Source organism: Puma concolor, chromosome B4 (assembly GCF_028749965.1).
Source record: "Puma concolor isolate L17-30 chromosome B4, mPumCon1.1.hap2, whole genome shotgun sequence".
NCBI classification, from domain to species: domain Eukaryota; kingdom Metazoa; phylum Chordata; class Mammalia; order Carnivora; family Felidae; genus Puma; species Puma concolor.
The window spans coordinates 8,366,442-8,389,625 of record NC_141673.1 but is presented as its reverse complement, the minus strand read 5'-3'; the positions used below and the strand labels follow the sequence as shown (position 1 = coordinate 8,389,625).

The following is a 23,184-nucleotide window of genomic DNA, read 5'->3' as shown; positions in this document are numbered from 1 at the left end:
GCAAAAGTTACCTGCCCACCATCTTCCTTCAACTTTATTTTTATGAATTACTATTCCCCTCTCTCCAACCCAAACTATTATAAAATACACAGTTCAGAGGCAAATTGTAATGATCAGCAAACTAGAAACTTTTTTAAAGAAATCTGCTAGAATTAAGTATTTAGACATCAAGTGATGGAAGGAATAAATGGACTGAGGAACACTCTTCAATTGTTAAATTAATATTTTTTAATAGATAACATGTATATGGTACAAAACATGAAAGATTCAAAAGGCAGATACAGTTAAAAACAAAGAAAACTGTTTTCTGAGGGATAAATCGGAGAGGGCACTTGGAGGACTTCAGCGCATGTTGTGCTCGATTTCTTAGGTTGGGTTATGTACTCCATATATTGTTTTAATACATACTCCGTATGTTCTTTCACATTTATGTGGTATTCCATAATCATAATAAAATTAGAAGATAACTGTTTTGTGGAACAGAAAGTCTCTTCTATCCCAATCCTCCAGCCCTGAGGTAGTCATTGTCAGCAGTTTCTTATGATCCTTCCAGAGATAACCTAGACAGAAAAACCAGACTCCCTAATGGTATCGCATCGAGATCAAGGTATGTCAAGGGACCAACAGAAACCTAAGGGACTGTGTCAATCCCTTTCTCAAAAGTCAACTCTGTTCCACTGTTGCAGACTCAGAAACTAAGACTACACTGGCTGGATACAGGGACGAGGCCCGCCTGGTCAAAGTCTTACATACTAGCTGGCAAGAGCCAAGCCCCAGCATTCCTCTGTTCTAAAATGCATCAGCCAGTGCCCCAACATTCCCTTACTCTTAAACTTCAGAAATCCCAAATATCCATCTCAGATCATTCGTTTTCTAATTACAGTGATCTAGACAGGTGTCCACAGTGGTGACAGATGCTTTAATCCTCCAATCGTGGTTTGATCAGAACACTTAGATTTAACAATACACATCATAGGAACACAGGGCACACTGCACATCCTGAGATGTGGAAGAAGTTCAATTTTCAAAGCCAGGCGTTCAACAGCACCTACTCTGGGCAAGGACTGACTAAGAGACGAGACGGTAGTTGGAGGATTCAGTTCTCAATGCAAAACAGATTTTTAAAAATTCTGAGAATATCTTGTTTTAAAGGCTTATGCCTATTTATTAGGGGAAGTATGCCAAACCAGATTTTTCATTTATTCAAAAAAGATACTTACTGGAGTGTCTACCATGTGCCAATGTCAGGAGCCAAAATACAAATGACTATATTGCCTTTGAGAAGCTAATAACCTAATTAGAGAGATGGGTAAAGATGATAATAAGTCTACAATGTAAAGGTGGTGCTGTAGGAACAGAGAGAAGGAAGGACTGACTCTATTCAGATGCTTCACAGAAAGGTAGCATCTGAACTGGATCTCAAAGGGTCAGTAAGAGACCATCAGCAGTGAGGAGGATGAAAATCTTCATATACAAGTATGTCTCACCAAAATCTCCCAAGCTCCAAATACTAAATGAACACTGTTAATAAATACACAATGTACCCTGGAACATTGCTATAACAGTCAGTATCCTGAAGTTTAATTTAGGATAAAGGCTTTGCATCTTAAATCTTGTCCAAAAAGTTTATTTTTAAAAGTCTCATTAAACAGGGGTGCCTGGGTGGCTTCACCTATAAAGTATATATTCAGGGAAGTCCAAATATTGTATTGCTAGAAATTAACCTATGGCTCATGTAGTCTAAATATCTTGACTTTTTTTTTTTTTAAAAGAACAGTGGGCTTTTAGTTTATCAAGACTTCATAATGATGCTTTTTCTTTTCCTATCATAAATATAGCTATCATACTACTGTTGCAATCCAGCATAATGGCCACAGCTTAAGAAGAAAACAGTAACAATATTACAAAAATTTTGAACATTTAGGAACCACAAGTACTAGAGAAATCGGTTTGCTATGCCCACTTTCTCTACTTTTATGAACACAGGCAAAAGACAAAGGTACACACACATGCTATTTATTCTCTGCAGATCTTTCATTTTACCTGTACCCAACACCCTTGTCAATTTTATCTGTACTTGTCTTACATACTATTATCCTTTGAAAGTTTTATGAAGTAGTTGGTCCAACAGATGGGTAGCTAGCCCTGCCCAACATATGTCATAGGAAAAACAGCTCTTAGGCAAGGCAAGAAGTAAGTCCCTTTAGGGGAAAGCAAATAATCTTTTAACCTTTACTAAGAAAAGTTACTGGACTGAGATAATCTGTAAGTAACAAAGCGATCAAAGAAGGGTGAGAGAGTTCAAATGCTAACTTATATTCCCTGAGATAAAATGTGCACTTGCCCACATACAACAGAGAACTTTAACACAGAGAAGGGAAACAAAACAAACCCCAAGCCAGTTTAACTGGGAGTGATTTCATCAGAGACAAGTGGGAAACAGTCAGATAAGCATACTATCTTGTTTAGAACACGGAACTCAAGAGATCTGAGGGAGGAAAAGGAAAGGCAACAACCTAAAAAATATAGCATATATGAACAGAAGAACTCAACTAATAAATGGCTCATTGTGGTCTTATTTGTAAAACCAGAAAGAACAGAACGGCAGCAGTATCTTTCCTCTTTGCCCTTCCCTGTCCATAAAGCTTAACCTGATAGCATCTGATCCCGTCTTCAGATGGATATCTGTGTCTTTCAACATACTATCTAAGTGTTCCCCAAGGAGAGCAGTAAGACCAATTCTGCCAGAGACAGTATCTGCCAAAACCTAGCTCATTCTAATGAGTGAAAGCCAGTGGATGGGAAGAGGTCCGCAAATGCCACTTGTATGAATCTTTCAAGATATGCTCTGAAACAGGAAAACACTACAGACTACATTTTAGCAGAAGTCTAAAAATAACAAAAGAACATTCCCTATTTTTAGATAACTAACTTAACAAGTTTCAAAACACTAAAAGTAAAGGGGACCATTAAAAACAAACTGGAATTTTAACTGTTTTAAAAGACACTTCTGAATTGAGAAAATTGTTTTTAGAGACAGAATTTCAAAAATCTTACATTCTTTCTGTTGACTCCTTTCTTGCTCAAACTTTCCCATCTCCAAAACTTAAAGTCTCAATATTATTGGTTATAAAAGAACATTTCCAAGAACCAAAAGATGATACTGAAAGGAGGTTATACCACAAATGAGAAAGAACTAAAGAAAAATTTTAAAACATGCTTTCACAAAGAGACATAAGAGTGTGGACAGTAATGTATAAAACAGCAAAAGCAATTTAAATATCCTACATTAAAAGCAGTGCTACAGATAATAGTAAAACACTTAATTACAGGAAAGTGTTTTCTTCCCCTCACATAGGTCTCCTCACTGAACGGTTTTAAGTCAGTAAATATCTAAAGCAAAGCTATGTCTGAATAACTGGAGTTTGCAACTAGAAAAAAAAAACGACTAATTTTTTTTTTTATAATAAAAACCTGAACATGAAGTACATTCACTGGACAATTTATGTTTAGCCCCATCTATCTTCCTCCCATTTCCATCCAGTCCTAGTACAGATATACCCAACCTTATTAAAGAAACCCATGGCAAATAGGATCTGCAGGAGATACAAAATTACCGGACTGCACAGCCATCATTAACATCTCTGGTTCCAGTAGAGTCATGACAGATTCTTCTCAGAAACAGCAACCCACAAATGTAATGAAAAAATTCAAAGTCACAGAAGATGTTGTCTTCAGAGGCAACTGAAGCTTTCATAAATTCAATCTCGTGCCTTATGTTCAAATCAGACTGTGAGAACTCACTCCCCTTCTCAGTACAGTTACCAATTTATCCACCCTTCAGGCAAGTCAAGATGGCACAGAGTTGAATTACTGCCGACAGGAAACCAAAAGGCGCTCAAGTTAAGACACATGAAGTGTGGTTAGAACAGTGAGTGAGCTCCTCCCCTTGCTGTTCGTCTCTGGGGGGAGGGGAGAGACATACAGAAAGAGACCTTCAGAACACAGATCAAATGCTTCCCCCCACCCCCCACCCTTTTCAGGAGGAGAAGGTAAGGTTTGTTCAAAACTTTTAGTATAAGGGACCTGGCTGCTAATGCAGCTTAGAGCAACAGATTAAAACACAATTCAAACAACTCAATGCTTTGAAACAAACAGCCCAATTACTGACCCATTACTTCGGTGGGGATGGGAATTAGGTACATACAAACACATGCATACAGAGGGTTGTGTATGGTGAGTTAGTTTTCTGAAAAAGAGTTCTAAGGGCTTTTCATCTGTGGTATTTATGGATAACAGACGAAGGAAGCTGAATATTTAACTACAGAAGCACAAGTATTTCTCCACCCCCACTCCAATTAAAATATCTGTTTCAAAAAGTCATCTGAATACATTCCGGAGCTGTAATCTGTCTTTCAGATCTGCCAATCCCCTAAACGAGCCCCTTAATTTGTTCCTATGTGAGACATGTGATCTGTCAATAGAGTTTTACTGATGTTATTTGACTTTTCTAAAATGGGTTGTGATCTTGCTAGACGTACGGAACACATAAGATGACAGTTCAAATATATAAGAATTTCCCTTATACTTCAGTTCTTTTTCCACTAGCACAGAGCAGGCTCTTCTGAACAAGAACGAATACAGGCATTTTACCTTCCACTGCAAAAGACAAAAACAAACTAAAATCCTTTCAAACCAGAGCAATTTCATTTATCCAAACTGAAAGCCTCACTCATTCCCTTCACAGTCCTTTTCACTCACTGACCATCATTATAAGCACATTAAGATGCCCTTTAGCATATCTGACGGACTTTTAAACAGCTGGAAACTAGAAATCCATGTTTGGTATGTTAGCTAGAATTCCTTCATCTTTCTGGTGAAGCAGCAGCCTGTATCTGGAAAGCCTGCTGCTGCAACTCAGCCCAGCGAATGCCATAACGCTTACAGAGTCAAACCGATGATAAATGAGCACCACTAAGACCTTAGGAGAGAAAACAGTCCCACAAGGACTGAGGGCAATATTCTGTTATTAGAAGAAAGAAAGCAATGCAGACTTGGGGTGGAGAAGATGTTATGGAGGAGAGAAAAACTTCCTTTCTTTCTCAGTCCAAGAACATCATGTTTAAAAGAAAAGCCAGCAAAGCTCGATATAGAAGTGTGGGAATGACTCAACAGGCAACCAAGCAGCAGCCAGTGTGGGCTACGTGCTGCTCTGGGAAGACAGAAGCATTCTCACCAGCCCCTTCTGGCAATCAAATTTTCAACTGTCTTATGAAAAATGGGTAAATTTCAATTCTCAGACTACATGGTAGTCCAGTCAGAGGTTAGCAACTAAAGGAAAAGCATCCTTAAAAGGTTGAATCATTCCTTTGTCCCTACGTGGGCAGTACAATCTGCTGTGTGAGGGTTTTTCAAATGAAACAAGTTCTCACAGTTCTGTACTTACAGGAAAATAAATACAAATTATAAGATTCCCGCAGAGACGATGGCAGGAAGGGCAGAGGGCTGTTTCCCTCCTGCCAAAATGTCTCTTTTTGCTGTAGAAGAGGGCCTGGAGGGTCATAGCTGTCAATACCGCAGCCCTACAGAGATACTGACAGTCATATGGTGGTGGCAGCAGTAACACATCATAGTGCAAATGATGGTTAACTTTTTCATGGCAATTCTACACCCATTATTTCACCTGCAATTTGGGATCAAAGGAGCTCAAGAAAGGGAAAACAATTTTTAGACAGAAATCTAAAAAAGCAATCTTTTTTAAAAAAGGAAACAAGCAACATAATCTTTCCCTACTGCTAAGATTTTGCATTTACCCTGAAGGGTATCAGCACGGTGACAGACTCACTGTGAAACTGGCTTTAAGACAGGTTTCGCAAAGCTGGAAGTCTGAACCCCTATGACAGCCTCAGTGCCACTATTTTTTTGTGTGTGTGCCAGTCAGCAAAATTTCATGGAGAACTAAAGTAAACTTTGACAAGGTCTTTGTACAACTGAACATGCTTTTGAAGTTAATGGCACCAAGGGAATGAAGTGTAACGATCTTAATTTCCAATTAAATAAAAGCTCTTTTGCTTTTAATCATAACTCTCTAGCTAACCAACACAAAATTAATATGCTACAGTCTCTATTAATCCACACTAAAGGGACTTGATACCTGCAGTATATCAATGTACTATATTCACAAAAGCTTCCCCACACCCTGCCCAAAGTCTCCACAGAGGCCTCTAATGCTCATAATCAAAGAGAGCGAGACAACTTATCTTACTTGAACTTCCTGCAGGATTTGTCATAGTTTCTACACTCTTCTTAAAACTTCCTATTTCCTTGATTTTCTTAAGATTCCTAAGGAGCTCTCTTCTTTCTCTGCTCCTATCAGGAGCGCTCCCTTCCCTCTTTTATGTATTCTCCCTGGGCAATCTCATCCTTTCTTAGGGTTAACTACCTCCTACATACTGACCCACACCCAGCTTGACTTTATCTGCAAGCTATCAACAGCGCATCTCTATCTGCTATCTGAAACTCAGTGTGTCCCCAAACAAGCACCCAATGCCATCCTGGACCAACCCCTCAAGATACACTGCTTCCACTCTTCCTATCTTAAGTAACTGTATTCAGGTCCCAAACCATAAACTTAGATACCCCTCCCTCAAGCCCTAGACATCTAAGTCTGACTGTTTCATAATTTATTCCTCAAGTTCTTCCTTTTTGTTCCATCTCTACAGCCAGTGCTTTATTTCAGGTCCTTCATATTTCTTGCCTGGAGTATAGCAACAGCTTTTTTTTCTTTTTCTTTTTTTTAATAATTTTTTTAAAGTTTATTTATTTATTTTGAGAGTGTGTGTGTGTGTGCATGCGCATGCGTACACATGAGTGGGGGAAGGGCAGAGAGAGAGGTGAGAGAGAATCTCAAGTGGGCTCTGCACTGTCAGCACAGAGCCCAAAGCAGGGCTCAATCTCAGGAACAGTAAGATCATGACCTGAGCCAAGATCAAGAATTGGACACTTAACCAACTGAGCCACCCAGGCACCCCATAGCAACAGCTTTAAAAAAAAAAAAAAAAAAAAAAACATGAATTTTGGCTCAGGTCATGATTTCCTGGTTGGTGGGTTTGAGCCCCATGTCAGCTCTGTGCCAACAGCTCGGGGCCTCTTAAGATTTTCTGTCTCTCCCTCTCTCTCTGCCCCTCCCCTGCAAGCAAGCACGCCCACATGCGCAGGCTTTCTCTCTCAAAAACATATGAATGAACATTTAAAAAAAATTATGGAAACACTGAAACACAAAGTAGAAAGAACAGCATAATAACCTGCTTATGTGCCCTATCACTTAGCTTCGAAATTTATCAACACGTGGCTGGGCCCCTCCACACCCCCCCACTGCCACCACCACACACACAGTGTGCCCAGCCCACACTGATCCCTCTATAACAAATTCTAGCCATCATTTCATTGCATCTATATTCTGTACATCTAAAAGAACAATTTTTTTAAACATAATCACAATATTATTACCACCCAAAGTTCTAAAAATCCTTTAATATCAACTATTCAATGTTCAAAATTTCCCAACTGTCCCATAAATTTTTTAGTGTTGATTTATTCAAATCAGAGTCCAATAGGGACAATACATTGCATTTCATTGATGTGTCTCTTAAATCTCTTTTAATCCATAATTCCTTTTTCTTCTCTTATAGTTTATTTGTTGAAAAAAACCAGGTTGTTTCCCCACATTTTGGACTTTGCTAATTATACCCCCATGGTGCCATTTAACATGCTGCCCTATCCCCTATATTTCTAGTAAATTAGGAGTTAAATACAGAGGCTTGATCCAATTCAGGTCAAAGTTTTTCATGAAAATACACAGGTGGTACTGTGTACTTTAGCAATAGTTTCCAAACTGCGTTCCTTCTCTCCAGCCTTGCCTTCATTAAAAACCATCCTTCTTACCAAATAATTCTTATTCAGCCTTCAAATCTTAGTTTAACTGCTGCCTTCTGATGATCCTGGCAGTCTCCCCACCCTCCTCACACCCTCCAAGGATATGCTAAATATCCCTCATTTATGCTCCCCCAGAACCTGTGCCCACCTCTATTAATGCTCTTTACCACATGGCTTCATGTCTCTACGTTAACAGATGGAGCACAGTGTCTGACATGTGACAGCATTCATAAATGTATGCCAAATAGAATGAAAAGCCCTATTTAGCGCAGAAAATTCTAACAGTATGGGAAAAGTTCATAACAACAAAAGAATCCCTACCTACTCAGAAAAGGCAGGTATAGTCTGTTAAAGTTTTCATTAAAGCACATGCTTAAGGTGGTATTATTTGGAAAACTGAGAAAGACTAAAATAAAATTATCCATAGCATTCAAGTATAGAATGAACATAAATAAGGACAACCACAATAATGCCCTCAGGGATATTAAGAGCTAATGGCAATGAAAATGCCCAAATTGTAGGGAATGAGTGGGAGAAACCAGAAAAACAGAGTGCCTAGATCACTACAAAATAAGCAATTCTTTAACCATCGAAAGCTGTCAACTTCACCAACAACTGACATCCATTTCTACGATGGAATGTAGTACAGACAGGTACTATACACAAAGTAACAGACGCCTTTTTATGATCTCTGTGGGATTTCAGAACACTAAAATGTAATCATGTTCCATTTCTGATTTAGGTTCTCACAAGTGCATACAGTTTACTGAGGTTCATCTCTACCAAAATCTAATCATCATAATGAAAAAATTTACAGGTCCCAACCAGTTAAGTCTCTCCCCCAGATACCTGGTGTTGGGCAAAGTGAAAACACCCAAAGATAACATAACCCAGCACTCAGGCAAGTCACTACAGGTCCTGGGCAGCTTCTATTTCCTGTGACCAAAATCTACTACTGATGAAAAACCCAGTCAAGACCTGCAAACCTAGGAGGATCACACAGTACCATAGGTATGCTCTTCCTTGGCTTCAGGATACATGAAGGCAGTATTTTCAGGTAACTTTTCAAAGTACAGGAAATGTTAAGGGCTATGATAGCTATAAATATAAACAGCCAGGTCATTCATACTGTATGTCTGAAATACTGTCATCAGGCACAATGTCAAGTGCCAGTGGGGGCACAAAGACAAGGCTGAACAAGACTGACACTGCCTCTACCCTCAAGGACCTTATAAAGAAGTAGGACAGGGGCGCCTGAGTGGCTCATCGGCTGAGTATATAATTCTTGATTTCAGCTCAGGTCATGATCCCAGAGTTGTGGGATTGAACCCTATGTTGGGCTCCATGCAGAGCATGAAGCCTGCTTAAGATCCTCTCTCCCTGCCTGTGCCCCTCTCCCCGTCATAGAAGAAGAAGGCGGCGGCGGCGGCGGCGGCGGAGGAGGAGAAGGAGAAGGAGAAGGAGAAGAAGGAGAAGGAGAAGGAGAAGAAGAAGAAGAAGAAGAAGAAGAAGGAAGAAGAAGAAGAAGAAGGAGGAGGAGGAGGAGGAGGAGGAGGAGGAGGAGGAGAAGGAGAAGGAGAAGAAGAAGAAGAAGAAGAAGAAGAAGAAGAAGAAGAAGAAGAAGAAGGAGGAGGAGGAGGAGGAGGAGGAGGAGGAGGAGGAGGAGAAGGAGAAGAAGAAGAAGAAGGGGAGGAGGAGAAGATCTCTAACCGACAATTTAAAATAGAAAAATGAAAAAATAAAGTACTAAATAAGAATACAAACAAAGAGCTAAATAAACGTGGAAGAGGCAGCAATTAGCTCTGGTTACAAGAGACATGGATTGTCTCTCAGAGGAAAGATGATGTGAGCTGGGACCAGAGTTTATCGATTTCTTTTCAGATTCCCAACTCCACAGACTTATATACCCATGACTCATAAAATAACAAAGCCAAAAGAAACCCAGTCTTGACCTGATCCAGCCCCTTATCCAGAGTATATACTGAGTGAGAGACAGGTAAGAAACTCTTCTACAAACTCTGACAAGCAGTTGGTTCCCAGTCTGTTACAAGAGTACTTTGGGAAGAACCTTAAAAATAATGTTTTAATGGACAAGGAAATGAACTGAATGGTCAAAAAATAATGAAACATCCACTGGCTACAAACGTTTGGGGAAAGGTTCTTTCCTCACTAGGAACCAAAGAAATACAAATTGAAAGGAAAACATTTCTTTTTTTTTTTTTTTTAATATATGAAATTTATTGTCAAATTGGTTTCCATACAACACCCAGTGCTCATCCCAAAAGGTGCCCTCCTCAATACCCATCACCCACCCTCCCCTCCCTCCCACCCCCCATCAACCCTCAGTTTGTTCTCAGTTTTGTTTTTTTTTTTAATTTTTTTTTTCAACATTTATTTATTTTTGGGACAGAGAGAGAGACAGAGCATGAACGGGGGAGGGGCAGAGAGAGAGGGAGACACAGAATCGGAAACAGGCTCCAGGCTCTGAGCCATCAGCCCAGAGCCTGACGCGGGGCTCGAACTCCCGGACCGCGAGATCGTGACCTGGCTGAAGTCGGACGCTTAACCGACTGCGCCACCCAGGCGCCCCTGTTCTCAGTTTTTAACAGTCTCTTATGCTTTGGCTCTCTCCCAGTCTAACCTCTTTTTTTTTTTTTTGAAAGGAAAACATTTCATTTATCACATTAGAAAAGTCTTTTACAAATGAGGTTATCAACGTAAGTGAGCCAGGCACTCATGCAGGGTTGACAGAAGTATAAATCGGCAGACCACTTGGAATGGAATGGATCAAAGTATGTCTCAAGAATCTCAATTCTTAACAAGGCCTACAAAGGTGGGTGTGCTCTGGCCCCTATCTGTCTACTTATTTCACATCACTTTCTTCTCTCTCCAGTGACATTACTGGTATTCTTTTAGTTCTTTTGTGCCAACTTTTCCCCAACAATCCTTGCCTGTGCCCTGTCCTCTTTCCCACTCACAGCCTTAACACATGCTATTCCCTCTTTCCTTTGACCAACCACCACTTGTGTTTTGGCTGTCAGCTTAAATATCTCTTCCTCAAAGATGCCTTTCCCAGTCAATCCCCCTTCCCCCACCTAAATTGGAACCATTTCTTTCTTTTTTTTTTTAAATTTTAATGTTTATTTATTTTTTGAGAGAGACAGAGACAGAGCAGGAGCAGGGGAGGGGCACAGAGAGGGGGAGACAGAATCCGAAACAGGCTCCAGGCTCTGAGCTGTCAGCACAGAGCCTGACACGGGGCTCGAACTCACAAACCGTGAGATCATGACCTGAGCCAAAGTCGGACGCCAACCGACTGAGCCACCCAGGCGCCCCTGGAACCATTTCTATGAGATTTGCTATTCTGTTATCTTTTGCTTCCCACCACCAAAGCACTTACCAATTTTGTAACTATGAATTGGTGTGTGTAACTCTAATCTTTCTTTCACTAAAATAAATTCCATGACAATGTGAACTTTACCTGTCTTGTTCCTTAATGTCTCTCCAATACTTAACACACAGACGGTGCTCAACAGATAGTGAATAAATTTTTCAACATTGAAATAGTGAAATTATTTAAGACAATATTTCCACTTCTAAGGAAATAATCCAAAATTCAGAAAAAAGTCATCTGAATACTAGCATATGTGTGAGAAACAGAAAATGATTCATATGTCCAACCAGGGCAGGGGCACCTGGATGGTTCAGTCGGTCTAGCGTCCGACTTCGGCTCAGGTCATTATCTCATGGTTCATAAGTTCAAGCTCCACATCAGGCTCTCTGCTGTGGCGCAGAGCCCACTTCAGATCCTGTCTCCCTCTCCCCCTCCCCTTCTCTTGAAAATAAATAAACATTAAAACAACAACAACAACAAATATCCAACCAGGGCAAAAATTAAATAAATGATGCACAGAATGGAATGTTATACACCCACTAAAAAGGCTAATTATAAAAATATTTCAATGACATGAAAACCTTTAAGCTGTAACGCTAAATGAAAAAAGCACAGTATTAGCTCAGTTACTTTTAAAATGTACATTTGGAAGAAGACGAAATAAATAAGCCACATGCTAAGAGCAATTTACAATGGGAGATGACATCCACTCATTTTTGTTTGTTTCACTATTTTAAGAGGGAGATTCTATCTGGGATCCGTTTGTTCTCCAGGAGCCTAGCACAACATCTGATGAATACAGGAAAATGAGATATTGATTATTTCTAACTGCTGAGGTGAAGTAGGTTGAGAAATTCTCTAAATCACATTTTAAAAAGAATCACTTAATAAACTGACATACTTAAGATCTGGACACTTTCACATTAGCTGGGAGACCTAATCTAGAAAATCCTTGACAACCACGCTTCTTGAGGAACATAAGTAACTTTGTTATATCTCTTTCTTTCCTTTCCCCAAGGAAATATTGTAATTTAGATCAGAAACTGCCCACTCAAAATTTTTACTTCTCCCAGCAGTTAATTAGCACCTCCTGTGTAACACTGGAGACTGGAAGGGTACAGCGCGTCCCCTTACAGAAAAAAGAATACAGGATCTGCCCTTTCTTCCACAGGCTACACACTTGTGGAGAACAAATGAGCACTTCCTAAGCTTTCCACAAAGGAGGAGAAAAGTCTATGAAAGAGAACCTAGTACACCCTTTTCACTGCCATTCTTTCCTACTTGCTTCTCTTTACATCCCACCCAGCATGGCAGATAACAAATACAGACTTGGTTATTCCTTTAAAAAATTTTTGGGAATCACTAACAGTGGGAAAATTAAAAAAAAAAAAAAGGTAACACAATAGCATTAAAATATATGAAATCTCTAAAAACTAAATCTAACAAAAGATGTGTATGACCACCACAAAGAAAATTATAAAACCTCATCAGGAGACCCTGTAGAAAATCTAAATAAATGTAAAAATATACCATGTTCATAGTATAATACTATGAAGATATTAATTCTCCCCAAACTGGTTTATAGATTTCATACAATCAATCCAAATCAAGATCCCACAGTGATCTTACAATTCATATAGAAATGCAAAGGACAAAGAATAAGCCAAGAAAAACGCTGTTAGAAAAAGAATAAGGTGGGAGGACTTATTTCTCTCACATAACAGAGCTTATTACAGTTATCATAGCTAAGACTAGGAGGTCCTGGTGCAGGCATTGTGTGTGTGATATTTCAAGTCTTTATTTATTTGGTTGATTCCTTAATGCCCTCTTTATTTGATTATTTATTGCCCATTTCTTCAATGGATTATTTGTTTTTTGGGTGCTGAGTTTGAGAAGTTCTTTATAGATTTGGGATACTAACCCTTTATCTGGTATGTCGTTTGCAAATATCTTCTCCCATTCTGTCGGTTGCCTTTTAGTTTTGCGGATTGTTTCCTTCACTGTGAAGAAGTTTTTGTTTTGATGAGGTCCCAATAGTTCATTTTTGCTTTTGTTTCCCTTGCCTCCAAAGATGTGGGGAGTAAGAAGTTGCTGTGGCTGAGGTCAAAGAAGTTTTGCCTGCTTTCTCCTCGAGGATTTTGATGGCTTCCTGTCTCACCCATTTTGAGTTTCTTTTTGTGTATGGTGTAAGAAAGTGGTCCAGGTTCATCCTTCTGCATGTCGCTGTCCAGTTTTCCCAGCACCACTTGCTGAAAAGACTGTCTTTATTCCATTGGATATTCTTTCCTGCTTTGTCAAAGATTAGCTGGCCAAACGTTTGTGGGTCCATTTCTGGGTTCTCTGTTCTGTTCCATTGATCTGAGTGTCTGTTTTTGTGCCAGTGCCATACTGTCTTGATGATTACAGCTTTGTAATACAGCTTGAAGTCTGGGATTGTGATGCCTCCTGCTTTGGTTTTCTTTTTCAAGATTGCTTTGGCTATTCGGGGTCTTTTCTGGTTCCATACAAATTTTAGGATTATTTGTTCTAGCTCTGTGAAGAATGCTGGTGTTATTTTGATAGGGATTGCACTGAATATGTAGATTGCTTTGGGTAGTATTGACATTTTAACATTGGTTCTTCCTACCCAGGAGCATGGAATCTTTTTCCATTTTTTTTGTGTCTTCTTCAATTTCTCTTATAAGCTTTCTATAGTTTTCAGTGTATAGATTTTTCACCTCTTTGGTTAGATTTATCCCTAGGTATTTTATGGGTTTTGGTGCAACTGTAAATGGGATCGATTCCTTGATTTCTCTTTCTGTTGCTTCATTATTGGGGTATAGGAATGCAACCGATTTCTGTGCATTGATTTTATATCCTGCAACTTTGCTGAATTCACGAATCAGTTCTAGCAGTTTCTTGGTGGAATCTTCTGGGTTTTCCATATAGAGTATCATGTCATCTGCAAAGAGTGAAAGTTTGACCTCCTCCTGGCTGATATGGATGCCTTTAGATTTTTTTTTTTTTTTAATTATGGAGTACTTTTCCACAGGTGCATCCACAACACAGCAATGAAAATGGTTGAACTAAAGCTATATACATACATGAATACCACACATGTTGAACAAAAGAAGAATACAGAATTCCATTCATATAAACTTTAACTAAACTATATTGTTTGGAACTATACAGGTGATAAAACAAACGATTTTCAAGAAGTCAGAACAGCAGTTACTCCTAAAAAGAAAAGATGAGGTTGTGTTCAGAGAGGAACCTATAGGAGGCTTCCCTGGGGCTCACAATGAGCTACTGTTGAGTAGTGTTTACACAACTCTTTGGTTTATGGTTATCCTATGATTTATGTACTTTTCTCTATATATGTTCTCTATATATATCTCCCACCAAAAAAGAAAAAAAATACTTGAATGGTAAAATATATATCACCAATCTAATTTTAAGGGGCTTGATTAGTATAAGAAGCTTTTTCAGCTTGGAAGACATAATTTTAAAAGTTCTATCCCATTATTCTTGAAGTATATTCACATCTGTTGGACGATGCTTCAGAAATGGAGGTTCCTATAAGATATATGCATTTTTGTGTGTGTGAGTGATAGTTCAAGTCTATATTTATTTGACCCTTAGTGAGTTGGAGAAAGGCAGTTTCTCAATAATGAGAATTAAGATCTCCTTCAAAAATGCAAAAATTCAAGTCATACAAATTTCTCATCAGCTTTAACACCAAGCAAGGATTTGCTGGCCAGAACACTAGATGTGCGGGACAGCTGTCTAGGGGATGCCTACAAAAGGGGGCAAGACAGGACAGAGGAAAGGTAAATCTCACCATTTTCAAAAAGGTTTTCTGGTATTCAACCTCTAACCATGTCCCAAAGAAATTATCCCCCATAAACAGATCACTAGCCCCAAATTTAGTCTGTAGCACTTAAAATGGGGAGGAGGAAAAAAAAAAGAAGTTTCATATTTATTATGAATGGGGCATTCCAGGATGGAATGGGGCAAAAAACTAGTAACTGTGGTAAAACTTACTCCTCTTTATACCTTTCAATGTCTTTCTCAGTGTCTCATTCACTATTGGCACTTTACAAATATCTGCTGAATACTGATTTCCATGGTGGTCATGGCAGTGAACAGCAGTAGAATTAGAGGAAGGTAGAAATAACTGTTCTGGAATAAAATTTTAAAAGTCAAGGACACAATAAAAGGTCAAGAATATAATCTACCAAATACAAGCTTTCTCTTAGAAACCTTTATGAACTTGTCATCATTAATTTACCTAACTTTTGTCTGCAGTGCCTTCTTAGTAATGCGTTCCAGGTAATTATTATTCACCATGTCTTAAATCTATGACTCCCAAACTTCAAAAGTCGTATCTCAGGATATGACCAAGTCCCCAATTTACAAATGGATTATATTCCAAAAGTTCATTTGTAATCTGATCATGTAGAACATGGAATGCACTTCCACCAGAAGACTTGAAACACGAATTCTGGCAAAATTCTCACACCTGCCCACAAAATCTATAAGATAACTGAAATGTAGTATATTCACAATGAAAAAAAAGAGGCAAAAGGTATCTTAGCTCCCATCCTAGAGGTTCCTGAAAATAAGTCTTATGCAGTCTCAGCCAGTTCTGAAACTCATAAGACCAATACTATCAGGGGCACCTGGCTGGCTCAATCAGTGGAGCACATGACTCTTGATCTGGGTCCTGAGTTCAGGCCCCATGCTTGGTGTGGAGATTACTTAAAAATGAAATCTTAAATGAATGAATGAATGAATGAATGAATGAATGAATGAATGAATAAATAAATAAATAAATAAATAAATAAATAAATAAAATAGTATCAGATTAGTGTTAAGAAGAGGTAGATACATAAGGACAGCCAAACAGCAACATGTCATTAAAGGAAGAAGCAAACTGAAACTTAAATCTCCTTTTGGATAAGTTCATTTAACATATGCCAGAGCTCCTTTAGCTAGAGCCAATGGGGTTAATCATTAGAGAGGTACTCCCAAGGCTTCTCCATGACCAGACTGGACAGGATCAATTTTATCTAAGTACTTAGCCTAGAAGATGACAGAAGGGTAATATTAAAAAATATACCTTGAAACTTCTCTACCAACTTTTTCCAATTAGGCTAATAAGGGCTGGGTTAAGGAAAGGCACTTCTTCTCATTATATGGCTCCAACTTCCTCTGTTTAGGAAATAGAGGTATCAAGGCCTTCATTGCCTACTGCCCTGCAAGGGCCCTTACTAAATCACTGAATTTCTATATAAGATATGCTTCAAACGAAATAGATCTGAGAAGGAAATTTCTCACTCTTCCAACACACAGTACACCATCCATGAAAAAGCACCGCCTAACTCTACACTTTATTCTGCTCTAGAAGTCCACATTTTCCAATTTTATAATCTTCTCCATTTCTGCTCTTACCTTTACCTTCCTATAAACATCCATGCAAAGAACACCTGGCATAAAATATAATAATGGTTTCCTCACTGGTATATCCAGTCTCTTTCTCCTCTTGACAGGAAGCACCATTAAGGTGTACAAGTAGAAGGCCCTGCAACTAAACACTGACAATATTGCCCCTGTCCAAACATTTAACTGGTGGCTGCTGGATGGAATAAAAAAGAAACTTGATCAATATTTCCTATTTTCTCCCTATAGTAACAGAATCTGATTTTGATAATTAGTGATTTTTGCTAAGCTATTACTATTTCTGGTCACTGGCATACATTCTACCATATTATAAGGTATTTTGTAGTCCTCAAACTTTTTTATTTGAGAGAGAGAGAGCAAGGACATGAGCAGGGGAGAGGGGTAGAAGGGGAGGGAAAGGAATATAGAGAGGGAGGGGAGGAGAGAGAGATGGGGGGGAGAGAGAAGGAGGGGTGGGAGGGAGAGGGAGAATCTTAACCAGGTTCCACGCTCAGCAGAAAGTCTGACACGGGGGTTGATCCCACAACCCTGACACCATGACCTGAGCCAAAACCAAGAGTCGACACTCAACTGACTGAGCCACCCAGGCGCCCCAGTTCTCAAACTCCTTATGGAGTATTTCTTTATTAGGCCCCTTTTCTCCCCTTCAGCATTGTTCTAATGTCAGTTTTCCCCCATTATTTCCTTTCTAATATTGAACACAATTTCATTTTTTTGTTTCTTTTCTCTTGCCAAAATAATAATTATGTTGTATACAACATTATGTTTGTCAGTTTCACGTATCCATGTTCCCTTCTAAGCATGATCACAATTAATCAATTTGGGACCCCCGGCAGTTAGGAAACCATTCTACTGAAGAGGTTGGCTCAGAAAAATCTCAAACTAAAGGAGGTAAGTGATCCAGATCAGAAGTTTTCAACTTGTGCTCTTTCAAGAGTTGCCTGAGGGCAAGAAGGATGCCAAGTAAGTGGGGGTCTGGTTTCTCCATTCAGGTTTCATTCAACCAGAGCAGCTGTTTTACACACTGGGATTATAGTGTGTCTCAAATTTATAGAGATCTTTAACTTTAAAACAAATAGCAAATTTGTGGTCTAAATGTTCTAACACTAATTAAGAGAATAAAACAATTATTCCACAATATATTTCACCTCTACAGGGAAGGACTCAGAAAGCCTTTCTTCCAAATAATCTAAACCCTAAATTAAATGAGGTTTTCCGCCCCCCCTCTGTCCAGCAACAGAATCAACAATCACTTTGTTTTTCTGAATCGCTTAAATCTAAGAGGTCAATGTTTCAGTGGATTCATAGTTCCACGGTCATCAGGTCATCACTGATTCCCTGGCTCTTACATTCAACAAACATTCGCCCAACACCTACCACATTCTACCACTCAAAGTGTGGTCCTCCAGACCAACAGTACTAGCATCGCCTGGATGCTGGTGAGAAATGCAGAATCTCAGGCCTCTCGGGGATCTACATCAGAATCTGCATTTAACAGGCACTCTAGTTGATTCATTAGCAAACTAAAGTTTTTGGCTAGGCACTAAGGATACTGGGATAAGTAAAACAAACACAATCCGTCCTTCCACAAAGCTTCTCATCCAGCTGAATGTAACAAATAAGTAAATCGTTACACACAGGGTACTTTGAAGAACGCTGAAAGAACAAACCCCTAGCCCAAACTGGCAGTGTGAGGAAAAAGTCCTGAAGGAAACGGTACCTTCCTGATTCTTGACTAGATGGAAACGTCAGAAGGAGAAAGGTCATTCAGGGAAAGGAAAAAACAAAACAACAACAACAAAAACACAAAGTGAAACTGAGATATGAAAGTGTGTCTTTTATGGGAAATCCCAAATCTTTTGGCGTGCATGGGAAGAGATGAGGGGAGGAGCAGAAGCTGGCTCTGAGGGACCTGGTTTACCATCCTGAGGAGAATAAGCTTTATCCTGGAGGAAATGGAAACCACTAAGTGATCTCAACCAGAAGAGCAGGAGCCTCATTTACCATTTAGCAAAATCACCCAGCAGCCACTGGGACAAGATTAGAAACAAGGCGAGACCAGTAAAAAGGCCGACATTGCAGTAACCCAAGAAAGACACTACTGAGAGTCTGCTCTAAGTGGCAGCTGTAAAGGTGGCTAGAAAGAATGAATTCAGTAGATATGAACACTGAAGAATCTATAAAAAGTGGTGACTGATGGCTGGGAAGAAAGATGAAAGAAGCAGGTAGAAAGGAGATGGAATTAAACACTTACTTCCAAAATTAGGCATGTTATCTTTTGGGGGAACAGTTTGGAAACAGTGACTTAAAAAAAGTAAAAAACTTCACACCCAAACATGTTACACTTTTACAGCAAGAAAGAAAAGGTTCTTTATATCTATATCTTGTCATCTATTTCTGGGAGTTTGTCCTACAGTTACTTACACCAAGATTTATATACCAAAGATGTTTACTACAGTATTATTTGTAACAGAAAAAAAAAAAAAACAATTAAGGGTCTCATAATAGGAGACTAGCTAACTGTTGTATACACACGATTTAATACGCAATCCAAGGAAACAGAGGAAAAAATGTTTTCTAAGACTGCTGAATGATACAGGAAAATCTCATGAAATAAAATTACATGAAAATAGGTTACATAGAGTACATGTATATAAAAATAAATAAATGAACACAAAAACTGACAAAAATGTATAAACTGCTGCCACTGGCTATAACTGAACTGAAGGAATTTTTACTTTCTTTTTCCTACATTTTATCTGATTATAAAACAAAACTCTTGAGGCCTCTCGGTGGCTCAGTTTGTTGAGCGTCTGGCTCCTGGTTTCAGCGTAGGTTGTGATCTTGCAGTTTGTAAGTTCCAGCCCCGTGTTGGGCTCTGTGCTGACAGTGCTGAGCCTGCTTGGGATTCTTTCTCCCTCTCTGCTCCTTCCTCACTCACACTCTCTCTCCCTATCTCCCTCAAAATAAATAAATAAACATTAAAAAAAATTTTTTTAATTAAAAAAAAAAAAAAACTTGAAGTTTTCATTTAGTTTGAAGAAAACAAAATAATCCCTTATCTGAACGTCTGGGTAGAGGGTGGTGCCAATTCCTACAACACAGAATTCAGCAGGAATTGCAGGTAGGATGAGGACTTTCACACCAAACATACTGAGTCTGTGACACATCCTACAGAGGTGTCCGAGAGCCAAGCATATGAGTCTGGAGATACAATACAGGAATCAATCAACAACATATGATGGTGGTTAAAGGCAAAAAGTTCTGGGAGAAATCACTCAAGGTAAAATATAGAGTAAGGAGAAGCTCTACAGCGAAACACTGGGGAGAAACAAAATTTAAGACATGGGTACAGAAAGTTGGCAAAAGGTCTGAGCAGAAAAGAAAGTGGCTGTAAAAGCAGACTTTAAAAAGCCAAGAGTAATTTCAGTGATGTCCATGGAGGAAAAGTTACAGGTGGGAGGGAGTGGCCAATCACGTCAAATGCTGCAATGAGGACAAATAAGATGAAGAGTGCCTGTTTGATCCACGAGAACACTAATGACTTTGGCAATGGCAGTTACTGAAGAGAGAGATAAGGACAGAAGCCAGAATACAGTGAAGTCTCTGGAATGTGGGAAAGTAGAGAGAGTGCTAATAAACTGCTCTTTTAGGAGCTTGGGAAGGCCAGAAAGTTGTTGTTCAAAATGGAAACAAAATTCAGTTGATTTATATGCCAAAAAGTTGAGAGAGAAGGCTGAAGATGCACCAACATCTCTGCCCCAATAGCAACAGCTGCTTTGGACCCCCTGAGACCATCCCAGCTGTCAGCGCCAATTTCCTCCACTTCCTGCCCAAGATATTAGAGGTTAGCTGTTGGCTGTCTGTCATCGCCTTCACCGCCATTCCTCCTATCCCAGAGGAGTCATGGTCCTTACTACTGTGCAGGGCAGAGCCAACACCTTTAAATCCCATCCTCTCACATCTCAACAGGAACCCTGCTCCATCTGTTATCCTTTCTCTTTTTCCATCTCCAGCTTTTCCCTCCGGATTCTTTCCCCTTAGCATATAAATAAGCTGAAGTCTCTCCCATCATGGGGGAGAAAAAGAGAAATTAGAAATGGAAAAAAAAAAAATCAAAAAAATGCTTGAGTGTCCCTTATTTCCCAAAATAAAAATTGCATGGGGCACCTGGGTGGCTCAGCGGTTGGGCATCCTACTTCAGCTCAGGTGATAATCTCACGGTTCTTGAGTTCGAGCCCCGCATAGGGCTCTGTGCTGACAGCTTAGAGCCTGGAGCCCACTTTGGATTCTGTGTCTCCCTCTCTGTCTCTCTCTCTCTCTCTCTCTCTCAAAAATAAACAAATATTAAAAAAAAAAAAACCCAACCCTGCTTGAGTTTCCATTACATTTCCCACTATGGATGTAAAAATAGAGTTCTTCCCTCTAGTGGAACAAACCATCTATCTATTGATTCAAATACTTTGCCCACTGGCCTCATGAAACATACCATCTAAGTGGGCAACGAGGGGGTAAGAATATAGACAATAAACATATATACACACATATACCAACACACACACATCATAATAATAAGTGCTTGAAAGAAAAACAAAGCAGGATAGGGAGTACTGGGAGGTGATATTTAGATAAGATAGGTAGGGAAGGCTTCCCTGAGGAGATGACATTTGTGCAGGAACTTCAGTAAAGGCACAGCAAGTACCAAGGCCCCAGGACAGGCGCATACTTGATGTGTTCAAGAAACAGCAAGAAAGTCAGTGTGGCTAAAGCAGCACAGAGTGAGCAAGGGGACAGAGGTAAGAAATAATCAGGTCAGAAAGGATACCTGGCCCACATCATAAAAACAATGATTTCATCGTAAGCCTCACAGGAAGACACTGGAGGGTTGTGACAGAAGCGTAATGGGTCTGATTTCAGGTTCCAGACGCTCACTCATGTTGCTGACTGGAGAATTCCAATTACAATACAGCGATGAAGTGTAACGATAAAGGGCAATGGGGCAAATCAAGAAAAGGATACCTAACACTGACTAAGAGTTAGGACAGGCGTCTCAAAAGGAGTGATGCCTGAACAGAATACTGAAGAACAAGTAAGAGTTGCTAAGAAGAGTGGAGGCAGAGTGGTACCCAAAAAGAGGGCATATATGTAGAAGAGCCAGGGGAGTTTTTAAAAGGTTGGATATTTCAGGGCGCCTGGGTGGCTCAGGTGGTTGAGTGGCTGACTTTGGCTCAGGTCATGATCTCGCAGTCCGTGAGTTCGAGCCCCTCGTCAGGCTCTGTGCTGACAGCTCGGAGCCTGGAGCCTGCTTTGGATTCTGTGTCTCCCTCTCTCTCTCTGCTCCTCCCCTGCTTGTGCTCTTTCTGTGTCTCTCAAAAATAAGTAAATGTTTAAAAAAAAAAATTAAATAAAATTTTTTAAAGGTTGAATATTTCTATTCTCCAGCATCCAACAGTCAGAAAATATTTTATAAAAATATACCACTGATAACATCTACCTCCCCCCACCCCCACCCGCCAAGAAAATACCTGGGAATACACTTAATAAATTATCCACATGACCCTTATGGAGAAAATTATAACTCTGTCGAAAGACATCAAAGAACACCTATTTAACTGAAGAGATAAAACTAACTAATGGACAGGAATACCCAATATGTAACATGTATATTCTCCCCATTAACCTATAAATGACACATTTTGAATCAAAATCCAACAAGTACACCAAAAAGACATGTGCAAGAATTTCATATCAGCATGATTCACAATAGCCCCAAACTAAAACAACACAAATACCTACCAAAAGTAAAATAGACAAATGCCAGTATATTCATAAAATGGACTAATTATAGAGCAATGAAAACAGACTACACCCATACATAATTCAACACAAATGAATTTCAAAACAAGCCCACAACAGAATACATACAGCATGACTCCATTTACATAAAGTTTAGAAACCAACAAAACTAACTTATGATGTTAGAAGTCAAGATGGTAGTTTCCTTTGGGCAAAAAGAGGGAGTACTAGTTGGGAAGAAGCACATGGGGTGGTTAGGGGGTGCTGGAATATTTCTTCACAGAGCAGTAATTACACACAGGTATATTCATTCTGTGATAACTCATCCAGGACACTTACAATTTGTATGTTATTCTATATTATTGTTATGTTTCAATAAAATGAAAGAATGCTGGTGTCTGCAATTTACTTTGAAATGCATCCAAAAAATAAGATGGATTGATGAATAGAGGGATGGATAGACATATTATAAAGCAAGTATAACAAAATGTTAATGGGAGAATTTAAGAGGTAGACATAAAAGTATTCACTGTAAAACTCCACTTTATCATGTGTCTGAAATTTTTCATAATAAAATGTTCAAGAAAAAAAAAATCCCAATGAGTTTCTTTTTTCTT

The 23,184-nt window shown here is 39.3% G+C and overlaps 1 protein-coding gene across 4 annotated transcripts in view; it reads right to left on the bottom strand.

Annotated features, from left to right (window-relative positions):
- Positions 1–23,184, bottom strand: part of MRTFA (myocardin related transcription factor A) — a 213,949-nt gene that overhangs the window by 97,386 nt on the left and 93,379 nt on the right. Inside the window, exon 1 of one of the 4 annotated variants that reach the window (XM_086712186.1) lies at positions 3,618–5,460. The exons of the other annotated variants lie outside the window; for them this stretch is intronic. Coding sequence (XP_086568312.1) covers positions 3,618–3,663 — 46 coding nt within the window. The 5' untranslated portion in view covers positions 3,664–5,460. Of the gene's footprint in view, positions 1–3,617; positions 5,461–23,184 lie in introns of those variants that run through there. 4 annotated transcript variants of the gene reach the window in all.